Source organism: Cavia porcellus, unplaced genomic scaffold (genome assembly GCF_034190915.1).
Source record: "Cavia porcellus strain 051 isolate PalLab524CR breed Dunkin Hartley unplaced genomic scaffold, mCavPor4.1 scaffold_25, whole genome shotgun sequence".
Taxonomy (NCBI): domain Eukaryota; kingdom Metazoa; phylum Chordata; class Mammalia; order Rodentia; family Caviidae; genus Cavia; species Cavia porcellus.
In genome coordinates this window covers 23,642,116-23,656,240 of record NW_026947508.1, presented here as the reverse complement: position 1 = coordinate 23,656,240, position 14,125 = coordinate 23,642,116, and the positions used below count along the sequence as shown (strand labels likewise).

General features: G+C 40.7%; 1 protein-coding gene and 1 non-coding gene across 18 annotated transcripts in view; both read left to right on the top strand.

The window, feature by feature from the left end:
• Positions 1-13,647, top strand: part of Pum1 (pumilio RNA binding family member 1) — a 123,635-nt gene extending 109,988 nt beyond the window's left edge. For all 17 annotated transcript variants that reach the window (XM_063235937.1, XM_003471244.5, XM_023565654.2 and 14 more), the window contains 5 exons: positions 2,372-2,509; positions 5,192-5,317; positions 6,251-6,372; positions 8,304-8,496; positions 11,803-13,647. In XM_063235937.1, coding sequence (XP_063092007.1) covers positions 2,372-2,509; positions 5,192-5,317; positions 6,251-6,372; positions 8,304-8,496; positions 11,803-11,934 — 711 coding nt within the window. In that variant the 3' untranslated portion in view covers positions 11,935-13,647. The remainder of the gene's footprint in view (positions 1-2,371; positions 2,510-5,191; positions 5,318-6,250; positions 6,373-8,303; positions 8,497-11,802) is intronic.
• On the top strand, positions 9,436-9,519 carry LOC111757257 (small nucleolar RNA SNORD103/SNORD85). Its single transcript, XR_002791629.1, has one exon. It is a non-coding gene; the product is annotated as a small nucleolar RNA SNORD103/SNORD85 (small nucleolar RNA).
• Positions 13,648-14,125: the final 478 nt, after the last annotated feature.

The window sequence follows — 14,125 nt, the reverse complement described above, 5'->3', positions numbered from 1 at the left end:
GGGAAGTGAACCTCGGGCCTTGTATGTGCTAGGCAAAGGCATGTGCTCTTCCACTAAGCTATGGTTCCAGTCCTTGTTTCTTTTAAACATGGGAGGTTTTACCCGTATGGTTTCTTGACCACTTGTTGAACGAATGAGAAGTATTTTGTTACATATCTCTGTCTCTCCTCCCTGGCATTTTCTCTCATGTCGTATTTTGTTGAATGTGATAAATTGTTGTTCATTGGTTCTGTCTTACATATTTTTGTATCTTCCTCTGGTTGTGTTTCTCTTGTGCTGTTCTGTTCTAGGTCTGAATTTCTTTCTGTGATAGATAATGTGCTGTTTTTTAGATCCAAGTTTATTATTTTAGGTGAAATTAGCTTAGTTCCAAAAGAATTTTTACATTTTTTAGATCAAGAAAATATTTAGGGAAGCCATCTTTTTTTCCCCTTTTTGTCCATAAGTTACCTTTATCATTATGCTGTGTAAGCATCGTTCATTGTTCCGTCATTCCTGTAATTGCATGTCTGGTGTAAATTGTTCTCTGTGCTATTTGATTAGATGTTTCCTTTTCCTTTTGGTGTTTGATTAATAAACCTGCCTTTATATTCTCTATTATAATCTTGAATTTGCTTAATTAGATACCTTAGTGACTCAGCATATCAGGGATTGAAGCCATTTTGTCATTTTACAGGGACTGTAGTGGCTACGGATCAAGCGGAAGGTCCTGAGCTTGATTCCCCCCATTTTAGATAAATAAATTAAGTAAATAAGTGACCATGGTCATCTAACAGACATACAGTCAGTGCAGTAAGCAGAAATGGGAGGCAGGAAGGAGATTGAGTAGGGAGTCCCAGGGCGCAGCCATGTGCAGTCAGTTCTGTTCAGATTCCTGAGGCATTGAGTTTTCAGGAAGAATCTTGTCGCTTCTTTTTACCTTTGTTGCCTTCTGCCAATCCTTATAAAGGCACATACCCTTTCTCACATTCACACAACATTCTCCGCATCTGACTGTTGTCGTTATTTCTTTATTTGGACAGTTCATTGGTTAACTAAGAAACCTTTCCCATCAACTTTATAGTCATCATAAATGCCCATAACACAGCCTGGGCTAGAATTCTTACACTGTTGATTTCTTCAAGATAGTCTTTTTCTTCTTTTTTTCTATTGAGACATGATTTTCTCTTGTTGTTTAGGCTAGCTTTGAAGTCTGGGGCTAAGGCTCTGCGGGCTGGAACTACAGGTGTGTACTACCATACCTAGTTCTATACATAGTTTAAATGTATGGCCTAACTCCTCTCAGACACATTGCCTAATACATGTGGTTGAAAGGCTGTGTAGGGTATTATATAATCGAAAGGTGGTTTGCCAACAAATGCTCATTCCATACACTGAAACCAGAGTGCTTAGGCTTGAATCTTGGCAGTGCGGGTCTAGATTTTGAACAGATCTTTTGATTTTTTTTGTGCTTTGTTTCTCCATCTAATAGTGTGCAATGCATAAGTCTATTAGGAAGAATCTGTGGGTAAAAACATGGTAAGCACTTACAACTCTGCCAATTTAGGGTCAATTCTAGATGCTTGTTATCATTAATAATGCTTGTTAACTGCATAACAGTTGCTATTAATAATAAGCCATTGCAGGTTTGTCCAAATAAAATTCTGAATTGCATATGAAATCCTATAATATAGTGTGTTTCAAATAGAGTCCCATTTGTTTGAAGAGATTTACCTTTTTAAACATATTCCCGCTGGTTAACTGCATAACAGTTGTTATTAATAACAAGCCATTGCAGGTTTGTCTAAATAAAATTCTGAATTGCATATAAAATCCTATAATATAGTGTGTTTCAAATAGAGTCCCATTTGTTTGAAGAGATTTGCCTTTTTAAACATATTCCCGCTGGCCTGAACCACTGGTGGCACATGCGTGACTCTCCCATCAGGCTTGTTCCACTGGTGCTCCAAACAAATCTCATCATTTTTACTGGTCGTTTTACTAATACAGTTAATGAAACGCCACCTGATATGATAGTCACATATTTACCACCAGTGGTTCAGGTTGATTCACAGCGAGACAAATGAATTATGTCCCTCTCATGAATGTGTTAAAAAGGGTTAGAAAAGCTCTAAGAAGTCTTTCAATTTAAAGATCTTTGTGGTACTGGTTACCCTTGTAATAACTTTTACTGTATATTAGTTTTGTAAACACACAGAAGACGTTTGAGTTCTCATTTGTTGCCACATTGTCATATTGTCACAGTTGCATTGTTCCACTTGCATTGTACTGAATTCCATTCAGTGCCTTGATGTCTTGTAAGGAGACTGAATTATATAGGTATTTGCTTGGTGTGATTCTGTTGTTGCTTCCTTTCCCTTGTATCCAATAGAACGAGATGGTTCGGGAACTAGATGGCCATGTCCTCAAGTGTGTCAAAGACCAGAATGGCAATCACGTGGTTCAGAAATGCATTGAATGTGTACAGCCTCAATCTTTGCAGTTTATCATTGATGCATTTAAAGGGCAGGTAAGTGACTTAGGAAATAAAAAAAGGAAACAAATTAATGAATGTCTCTGCTGTGAGCAGCAAACAGAATAGGAGTTGTGGCATGTTCTCAGTGTGCTTTGTTAGTCTGAGACTCCCGGAAAAAATAGTCCTCCAAAGTGGCTTTGTATTACCAGCTTTTTTCTTTTAACTGTCTTTCAGCCTTCTCTCTCCATCATTAGTACACATGTCTGCTCATGTTGGAATGAAACAGTGTCATCAAAATTGTTAAGATGAAATCTCATATTTAATAAATAATTTCTTTTAGTTAAGTATTGTCCTATCATTTATTTATTGCTTAATTGCTTTTTTTGAGGCAGTCTTAGTATATAGTTCTTAACCTTGAACACACAGTGATTCTTCTGTCCCAGCCTCCTCTTACAGGCATGTGCCACCATTCCAGCTGTTCTAATATATAGGGTGTTTTAAAAATACAGGTTGTTTGCAGAAGTAAACTTGTAGGTCATGCATGAATATATCTTTAAAATAAGTAGGTGTCCTTCACCTGAAATATTTTGAAGAGGATATATAATTCAGATATGTTTTGAACTGTATTGAAGTGGCCACATAGAGATAACTTCTGATTTTTCCTCTTTACTTGCATGTCAGAAGTCTGTTGTTAGCATCAGCTCTAAGTTGTTACTTTCTTTTACCTTGATTTTTCTTGAATTGCCTCTAAATTATTGCTTTCTTTTGCCAAAAAACGGGCTGGGGATTTAGCTCAGCGACATAAGCACCTGCCTTGCGAGCAGGCGGTTGTGAGTTCAATCCCCGGTACCGATTTAAAAAAAAAAAAAAATAACACCCTCAGATTAAGTTGGTGGGACAGGAGAGTAAAACAATATTGCCTTTTTGGGTATGTGATAATGTTTTTATTTAAATGAGACAAACCCTATGTGTTGTTTACTTGTAGTAAAAATCAGGTGTAGTTAATTGGGAGCATGTTTGGTTAAGCCTAGATTGGTAAATATTTTTGACTTTATAGGTTTTGCAATTTCTTCAGTTACTGCAGTGATTTAAATAGATACAATTAGAATTCACAGGGTCTTAACAAGACTGCATGTGGATCAGGGTATGGGACGACCCTGAATATATGTGTCCCTGTGTGTATTTGTTTGAAACACAGCACTCAGTGGGTGGGACCCAGGGCCTGACACTTACTGATCAAATGCGCTTATACTGAGCTGTATACCTAGCCCAGCGAGAGAGTATTTTCAAGATGAAAGTGTCAAACAGTTGATATCTGCAATATATAAAGAGCCTCTGTAGTCAAAGAAAGGAATATAGTGTAATGAGAAAAATGAGCCCAAAACATGAATTTACATTTCACAGAAGAAACACAGACTGCAAGTAGCTGTATGGAAAGAAAGTTGATTCTATTGGCAATGAGGAAAATATAAAAAGAGGTCCAGATGACTTTCCTATCCTTTAGTTGCTGTGCACTGAAGGAAATGCAGGGTGTAGTAAACTGCTGCTAGGAATGTGTCCTGGCACAGCCATTTTGGAAAATAATTTTGTATCATCTTTCAAATTTCAGCATTTGTATTTCCAGTGATCTAGTGCTTCTGGCCTAGGTTTATGACTGGTGTAACATCTGTACAATGTATATGCCTTAAGACCTATGTAGATGTGTTTAAAATTATTCCACTTATAGGAAGAGACTAAGCACTGTAGATGTCCATGAGCTGGATATTGGATTTCTAAAATACTAATAGCCAACAGGATCCCATATACCTATGCATGATAACTCACTGTGTTACCCACAGACTTGTAAGTGAATGTTGGAAATACAAGGTTGAATGATGTTTCCAACATTGCTGTAGGCTATGACATTTTAATAGCATTTTTATAAAGCTAAACCATACAGTATATGTTTTAAGCATAAAAAGCTACCCATATAAAAATTATACATAAAGCTTTTAGTGCAGTGATTGACACTTGATGAGGAAGTATTCAGTATGTGTTAGCTAATGTTGCTCCTGTCATTGTTACTGAGTACAGATCACAGGTATACATCCTTTACCTTGAGTGAGAAGAATCAAGACTGAATGTCTGATCTGAAGCACATGCAAGGGTTGGGAATGTGGTTGAGTGGTAGAGCTCTTACCTTGCATGTACAAGGGTCTGGGTTCAATCCCTAGTACCTGAAGGAAAAATAAAAGAAAGGAAGGAATACAAGCCTGTGCACTTTCCGTTGCTCAAAACTCACATCCCAGTTGACTTCAGAACATTGTATACAGTTGACATGTTTATGGGAAAGCATTTAGGATTTTCTCCCCGCCCTCCTTGCTTGCAGTGATAATCGGTCAGTGATTGAGCGAGCACCAATTCCCTCCTTTCTGTTTTTTTTTTTTTTTTTTTTTTTAAAAACTCATCTTTTGGAGAGGCTGTTGAATTACCAGTCTTGTTTCTAGCTGTGTGGTTTTTGTGACTGTTCTCTCTGGGCTTAGAAAAGTCCTTTTTCATTTTGACTTCATGAAAATTAAATGAATTTTCAAGATAATTAAATGGGTTTATTTGCATACAAGAGACACACACCCCTTGTTATTTATAACTTAAATACCATTAAGTTAATTTGTAAAAATTGATGAGTTTGTATAAATGCTTTTGAAGCAGTGAAAACAAGTGTCATTTTCAGCTTTCTTTATATGTTGTCTGCCCTAGGTATTTGCTTTGTCCACACATCCTTATGGCTGCCGAGTGATTCAGAGAATCCTGGAGCACTGTCTTCCTGACCAGACTCTTCCTATTTTAGAGGAGCTTCACCAGCACACAGAGCAACTTGTGCAGGTAGTGGGCTTGCCAGTGGAGGAGCTGCTCACCCCAGTGGGCTTCACCATGTCCTAGTAGACCCTGTGCTGGTGTATTTTGTCAACATGGTTCCAAAAGTTAATGTGTCCTTTGGGCATGTTTTTATAGCTGTCTGGTTTGTGTTTTGTAACTGTGGGCTGTGAGTAGAGCCAGGAACGCTCGTTGTTAAGAGATGATGTCTGGAGCTGTTGTGGACTTTGTCACATTACGAAAACTGTTTAATTTCTCTGGGTCTTAGTCTCATCATTATCAGAGTTGGTTGCTTCTTTCAGGCTTTGATTCTTTTTTCTCATTGTGCCTGTTTTGGACATAAATCCATTTTTTATCTTTATTACAGAAAGGTGCAGTAGTTCATCTGTACATTGCTAATGACTATTCTCCGAACACTGCCTCTTCTCCACTTTTTGGGGGGCGGGGGTACTGGGGATTGTACTCATGACCGCGAACTTACCAGGCAGGCGCTTGTACTGCTGAGCTATATTCCCAGCCCCCCTCCTCTCCACTTTTAAATATTGTAGGCTTGGTAGTTTTTCTAGCTGTGTAGTCCAGGTTGATCCTGAGTTTACTGAGTACCTCAGGCTGGCTTTGAACTCATAGCGTCTCCCTCCTGAGTGGAAGCTAGTGGGGCTAGACCAGCTAGCCCTACTTTTTTGTATGGAATAAATAATAAAAAATTAAACCAGAACATCTAGATAGATAGATTGATAGATAAAAAGATATTCCCTTGTCTAATAATAATATGTTCCTATTTTATGATGATAGGGGAAATTGTTACTATTTATTTCAAAATTTTCTAGTTTTAGTATTCAGATAAGCCATCATACTAAACCAAAAATACAGGTATTACTTAGATATAAGATGTAAGCCACATAACTGGTTTTTACATTTTACTTCTCTTGTTTCTCAAAAAAGGATCAATATGGAAACTATGTAATCCAGCATGTATTGGAGCATGGTCGTCCTGAGGATAAAAGCAAAATTGTAGCAGAAATCCGAGGCAATGTACTTGTATTAAGTCAGCACAAATTTGCCAGGTATGTGCTTTGGGTTCCATGACTTCTTTTCCAGAAGAGAGGATTGAGTAGTAGTACAGCAGTGGCAAGAACGAATGATAATTCTTCTTAATGTTTTTTCAAAGCGTATCTAGCTATAAAAGTCAAGTGAGTTTACAAAGTCAGGGCTGCATGTAGTCTTGTAAGTGGGCTTCTCGCTGCCCTGTAATCAGCTACTATGAAATCTGGGCACTGTGTTTTAAAATGTAGCACTGTGGTACACTGAACATTCATTAACTTCATTCTCAAAATCTCACCTTCGGCATTATAGTGTCCAGGCTTAAGAAGAGTTTGGCTGTCTGCTGTTTATATAGCATGATGCTGTATTCTCTTTTTTTCTTTTTCTTTTCTTTTCTTTTCTTTTCTTTTCTTTTCTTTTCTTTTCTTTTCTTTTCTTTTTTAGGCAGGGTCTCACCATGAAGTTCAGGCTAGCCTTGAGCTCACTTTGTAGCTCAGGCTGGTCTCGAACTTGCAACAATCTTCCTGCCTCAGTCTCCCAAGTGCTAGGATTATAGGTGTGCACCACCATGCCTAGCTGCCTTAAATTTTTTAAAAATATTTTCTTTCCTGGCTTTTAGAACAAATTGCAGGTCAGGTAGTATTTAGTTGACTTTCATGTTTATTAATGTTCACTGTTTTGTATTTATTTTATTTTATTATTTATTTTTGTCTTTATGGCTCAAGGTTTTTCTGTGCAGTTTAGGCTGCCTTTGTAGATCAGGCTGGCCTCAAACTTGCAGTGATCCTCTTGCCTCATCCTCCCAAATGCTACAATTACAGGCATGTGCCATCATTAGTGGTCTTAATGTTCACTTTTAATTTATAAAACCTTATGACATTGTAACATGAAAAATAGAGAAAAGAAATAAAAGTACCCAAATTGTGGTGATTTGATATATAAGGAGGAATGTTTAATAGAAGTATTCATCTATGGTAAGTTGCCCTAGAAAGTAGCTACTTCTGAATCATTAGTGACTGCCTTGCAGGCTACAGTGAAAGGTGTCCTGTAGTGGCTAGATACAAATTTTTTAGGACTGTTTTGTTTTGTTTTTGAAATAGGATCTCACTGTGTAGTCCAGGGTGGTCTTAAAATCACCCTGACCCTGTCTCAGTCTCCCAAAGGCTGATATTGTAGGCATGTGCTACCATGCCCAGCTCTTGAGAGTTGTATGATCCAAAGTAGCTCTTTCTTTTGCACAAATTCTTTGCTTTTAATTTATAAAACCTTATGACATTGTGACAAATTCTTTGTGAAGCCTTCAACCCTGCTGTGTACCCACCCCCACGTCCTTCCCACCAGGTGTTAGGCTTGGCTCCAGCAGTATACATGTAGTATATATGGTTCTTTAAGATTGTGCAGTGTCATTCCCATAGAGGTACACAGATGGAGGGTAGTGCCGTCTGATGGAACTAAACAGCAACGAGTAATCACTCTTGGATGGTAACTAGCCATTAATGTGACAGCATATAATTTAATCAATCTCTACAGTCCCCATGGATTATAGAAAAATGGGTGTTTTAATGGAACCAGGCTCCTCTTCCTTTCCCAAGATGATGTTTTTGTGAAATGTTCAGAAGTGCCAATGTGCTTAGGGTCCTGTTCTTACATTGCTGATAGAGAGTATGCGGTAGTTTACCAGTAAGTCTGAGAGCCTCTGCTAAGTGCCACACTGTGGTGGCAGCAGGAGAAGAGGCATCAGTGAGTCTTGTTCTTGCCTTCTGTAAGCTTTAGAGGTGAGAAGAGGATTGATGGGTTGGGTTAGACATCACTGACTATTGGACATCTCAGGTGGTAGAGGTGGACACTCTTTAAGAGCTGACAGTGAGTGGATTCATTCTCCACAAATGCTAGCTGTCTACTGCTGCACAAAGGCTCCTCTTCTAAGAATTTCCCTGGCTCTGTCACATTACAGCAATGTTGTGGAAAAGTGTGTCACCCATGCCTCACGTACAGAGCGTGCTGTGCTTATTGACGAGGTATGCACCATGAACGATGGTCCCCACAGTGCCTTATACACCATGATGAAGGACCAGTATGCCAACTATGTGGTCCAGAAGATGATTGACGTGGCAGAGCCAGGTCAGCGGAAGATTGTCATGCATAAGGTGAGTGAGCAGACTCTTTATTATTATTATTATTATTATTATTATTATTATTTTTGTCTTTTTCCTTTTTATCGGTACCAGGGATCGAACCCACGACTGCCTGCTTGCAAGGCAGGCGCTTATGCTGCTGAGCTAAATCCCCAGCCCCGAGTGAGCAGACTCTTAATCAGAGAGAAAGGGTGCAAGGCCTTGGGTTCATTTCTAAAACACAAGGGAACATGGATGTCTTGTGCCTCCCTCCCTTCCCTGCCCATTTTTCTGAGGCCGTCACTGGACTGTACCCTGTCTGAGTTCCTTTTCTTTATGCACAGTCACCATTGTTCTCATATGTTTGCCACACTGAATCTTGAGCTCAATTTTTGTGAGGTGTTTCCCTCCCTGGTCTTTAAGAGATCAGCTTATCAGTCCAGTGAGGGAGCCTAGTCCCATCATTTCTTTTTCCTCCCTCCAATCTCTTGTTTACTTATTTCACCAACATATACTGAGCAGATAACTTGCCCAGGGACCTAAATCTGTGCCAGGCGCTGGGCAGTGCAGAGTCAACTGAGACCTGATCCTTGCCTGCCGCCCACAGTCTGGTGGAAAAGGGTGTTAGAAGGCAGTAGAACCCACATGAGTGGCCTGCCCAGTGTTCCCGAGGGAAGGCTTTGCAGAGGACAAGGCTGAGGAGGGTTTAGACAGAGGAAAGGAACAGAAAATCTGAACAGTTAGGTGCCATGAGAGGAGAGCTGATGGAAAAATCCCAAGGAGATGCCGGTTTCAGGGATAGTCACAGTGGGGTTCCACCCATCCCTGCACAGACCACAGGGCCCAGGAAAGCAAAACAAGCCTGTGAGCAGGGAGGGGAGGGTACCGTGTAGCTGAGCTGCTGCTAGACAGCCCTGAGCCTCAGGGGGCTCTGAGCTCCGTCAGTCCTTCTCAGTGGAGGGGTCACCATTGTCTGGCAGTGATGACCCACTTGCCCTCACTGAGGACAGAGTTCGATAATGAGAACCTTTGTATGGACTCAAGTTCTGAGCCAGACAAGATGGCACCACCTCCAGTGCAAACCCAGCCCAGCCCTTCCACTTCACCAGCCTCTGGTGTTGGTTGATGGCAGAGATGGCAGCTGGGGGAGTCCAGAGTGCTGCAGGTTCGGTTTCATAGATATACATTGTGACGGTGTTGGTGAAGGCAGAGCAGAGTGGGAGGTATGTGGAATTTAAAGCCTGTCCTTCCAGTCGTTCACTTGAATACTAAGTAATGTCCTCTATAGTAGGCCTTCCCCTCAGCAGGTTGTATTGGTGTATGCCATATGGCGCTCAGCTTGCTACCATAATTCCAGGGAGATAATGGGGTTGTAGGTGGGTCAGGTAGGAACATATGGGTGGGACAGGATGTCTCTTTCCGGGAAGAAGGTGCTTAATAGGCAGAGACTTGGAGGCAGGAGAAAGGACTGTGTTTGGAGAAGTTCATCAAGTTCAGTAGAACAGAACTGTGATGACGGTCACTTCCACGTTCCAGGTAATTGTCCTGGCCAATGAGTGGGCATTTTCACTTGGAGGAGGGAAGGCAGTGATGAAACTAGATGGGAACAGCTGAACCAGCAGCTGGTGATGGCTTTGAGATTGAAGAGAAGTAGACCAAATTGGGTGCTCGGATTAATAGAGTTTTCTGTTGGTGGGAGAAGTGAGAGAAGTTCTGAGGGTCCTGCCAAGTTGTCTCACTTTGTTCTGTTTTGTCTTTTTTTTAACCCAGTTTTTCTGTGCAGACATGCTACCCTCAAATTCACAGTGATCCCCCTACCTTAGCCTCCCGAGTGCTAGGATTACAGGGATACCTTACCATGTCCAGTTCTCTTCGTCTTTTTGAGACAGGGTTTCATGAATTTGCAGTGATCCTTCTGCCTCAACCTCCCAAGTGGTATCCACATGCTGGGAATACTGGCATGCTCCACCATACCCGGCTATTATTACCGTTTTGTTAGGAGGAAAAGTATGAAAGTTATATGGCTTGGTTCATTAGCCAGTTAGAATTTAAATTACATTCTAGAAGGAAAGCTACTAAAAGTGAGGGAATCTAGAACTTCAAGTTCAAGATGAGAGCATTATGAAAACATTTTTCATGTACATAGCCCTTACTACAACCCAAATAAAATTGTAGCATCGTTGGCTTCTTTTTTATGGCAAACTTTAGGGAGGTATAAGCAAGTTGTGCATTTCACCAAGCTCAGAATTAGAGTCTGGAGTATTTACTTATTACCTGTCATTTTCCATGTAGGTCTTAGGTGAGAATGTAGCATTTGATTTGAATCTGTGCCCTGTGTGAGTTCAAAAGTGGTTTCTAAATCCACTTTGAGGGTACAGCCAGACAGTGCTACACTCCTAGGGGTGCACTCCTGGAGCTCTCCTCTCAAGTACCCACTGTTTCTCTTACCCATTGTGTTGGTGTGTGCACATACAGATTTGAATGGGAAAATGGGTTATAATTCATGGCCTTTTCTTGTCTGTGTGTAGAGACTAGTGGTTGTTAAGAAGGCAGTAAACACTGCTAGAGAGTAAACCAGGCCCTGGTGAGCCTGTAGAGAGTCACCATCTCTTGGAGACTGGGGTATGCCTGCGATGGATCAGCCTCAGAGCAGAGTGGAGAGCAGTGCTTGCTTCCTTCCTTCCTTCCTTCCTTCCTTCCTTCCTTCCTTCCTTCCTTCCTTCCTTCCTTCCTGTCTCTCTGTCTGTCTGTCTCTCTGTCTGTCTGTCTGTCTCTCTCTCTTTCTCTCTCTTTTTCTTGTCTTTTTTGAGGACGGGGTCTCACTATGCAGTTCAGGCTGGCCTTGAGCTCACTTTGTAGCCCAAGCTGGTCTCGAACTCACAACGATCCTCCCACCTCAGCCTCCCGAGTGTTGGGATTACAAGCATGAGGGACCACGCCCGGCTCGTGATTATCATTTCTGTTGTTACTTTTAGTTTTCTGTGATCTCTTATGAAATGGGCGGGACTAGGTGATAAGCCAGGGGTTCATGGTGTCCACATGCAAATCTTTGTTGGCTAGGAGAACCTGGATACAGTGCATAAAGCCAGAGGCCCAGTGCATGTCCTTTTTTAGGGCGGCATTGTGCAGCTGGCCAGTCAGGGTACACTGTCAGTGTGCTGTCACACAGCCTCTGAGCCCTCACATACTATGTCAGTGCCAAGGGGAAGAGCTGTTCTTCTCATCTGATAGGTCACAAAAACTCTGAAGCTCAGGCTTACTGAACCAGTGCAAGGTATCACTATGAGGGTGCATGCCAGAGGTGAGGCCAGCATAACGCAGCCTGTCTTTCCTCCCCAGATCCGGCCCCACATCGCCACTCTTCGCAAGTACACCTATGGCAAGCACATCCTGGCCAAGCTGGAGAAATACTACATGAAGAATGGAGTGGACTTGGGGCCCATCTGTGGCCCTCCTAATGGTATCATCTGAGCAGTGCACCCTGACCCCGCTCCTGCTGACCTCACTGGCCCCTGGCAGGTCAACCAGCAACCTGAAATGTCCTAGTGTAGAACCTAAAACGGGCAAATGGTTGCTCTAGGGTTGCTCCCTCCTCCAAAAAGGAATAAAATCAACCAGTGGAAAAGCCTTTGTAAATTTAATTTTATTACACATAACATGTACTAATTATTTTTTTTAATTGACTAATTGCCCTGCTGTTTTACTGGTGTATAGGATACTTGTACATAAGTAATCAATGTACATGGAAGGCCACATATTTTGTTCAATGTTGTATCTATATTCCATGTATGGAAACTTTCAGGGTGGTTGGTTTAACAAAAAAAGTTTTTAAAAAAAAAAGAAAAAAAGGTTTTTAACTCATTTGCCTCATTGGCAAGTTTTGCAAATAGCTCTTCCCCACTTCCTCATTTTAGTAAAAAACAAAAACTAACAAACAAACAAAAAAAAAACCTGAGAAGTTTGAATTCTAGTTAAATGACCCCAAAATGGCATTTAACACTGTTTATAAAAAGTATATATATATATAAATATATATATAAAATGAAAAGGTTTCAGAGTTGCTAAAATTTCAGTTTATGACATTATGTTTATGAAACTTGTGAAAATTCCTTCTGGAGACTCCGTATACTGAAGAAGATGGTGTTGTCTGGTTTTTGAGGAGGTGTGAGCGCCCAGAGGTCTTTCAGGGCCGGGTGGGTGTGACTGTTTACTGCCTACTGGATTTTTTCTACTAACATTGAAAGGCAAAATCTGATTATTTAGCATGAGAAAAAAATCCAACTCTGCTTTTGGTCTTGCTTCTATAAATATATAGTGTATACTTGGTGTAGACTTTGCATATATACAAATTTGTAGTATTTTCTTGTTTTGATGTTTAATCTGTATCTATAATGTACCCTAGTAGTCGAACATACTTTTGATTGTACAATTGTACATTTGTATACCTGTAATGTAAATGTGGAGAAGTTTGAATCAACATAAACACGTTTTTTGGTAAGAAAAGAGAATTAGCCAGCCCTGTGCATTCAGTGTATATTCTCACCTTTTATGGTCGTAGCCTATAGTGTTGTATATTGTAAATTGTAATTTCAACCAGAAGTAAATTTTTTTCTTTTGAAGGAATAAATGTTCTTTATACAGCCTAGTTAATGTTTAAAAAGAAAAGAATAGCTTGGTTTTATTTGTCAGCTAGTCAGAAAGTAGTGAGATCCTTTCTAAATGTCATTCTGGATGATTCGGTTCACACTAGTGTTTTTTTCTTTTAACCCTGAAAAAGTAATGTTTTGTTTATTTTGTGACAGTCAGAAGGACGTGTAAAAGTTCAGCCCGCCCCAGCTTTCCTCACAATCAGAGCCCCTCTCACCTTGTAAAGTGTGAATTGCCCTTCCTTTTTGTACAGAAGATGAACTGTATTTTGCATTTTGTCTACTTGTAAGTGAATGTAACATACTGTCAATTTTCCTTGTTTGAATATAGAATTGTAACACTACACGGTGTACATTTCCAGAGCCTTGTGTATATTTCCAATGAACTTTTTTGCAAGCACACTTGTAACCATATGTGTATAATTAACAAACCTGTGTATGCTTATGCCTGGGCAACTATTTTTTGTAACTCTTGTGTAGATTGTCTCTAAACAATGTGTGATCTTTATTTTGAAAAATACAGAACTTTGGAATCTGAGTTTGTGCCTAACCCTCACTCCCACACAGCCCCACTCCCTGTCTGCGTCCTGGATCAGCCCCGTACTTGCCTGAGCCTCTTTTTATCCGCTTGTTTTACGGGGAGGAGGAGGATAGGAGCCAGCACTTAAATGCAGCAGGGGTCTTAAGCAGATGGCTCTTTCTGTGTTTTGGCTTTTGAGACAAGGCTGTATGTAGTTCAGGCTGGCCTTGAACTCCATGCAGCCCAGGTTGGCCTTGAACTCATGGCAGTCCTGCTTCCTGAGCCTTCCAAGGGCAGGGTAGGTGTGCACCACCACGCCCAGTGAAGCTGATGGCTTCTGAACCCAGTGAGACCCAAAGATGTTGGGTTCAGCCCTTTCCTGCTTTCACAGTCAAGATTCATTTACATGAAAACGTACATCCAGCTTCTGCGGGAAACACTTCCTTCTTTGGGCTGTCTTCTTCAGGCCTGTACCTTATAGTCTGACCCATCCTTC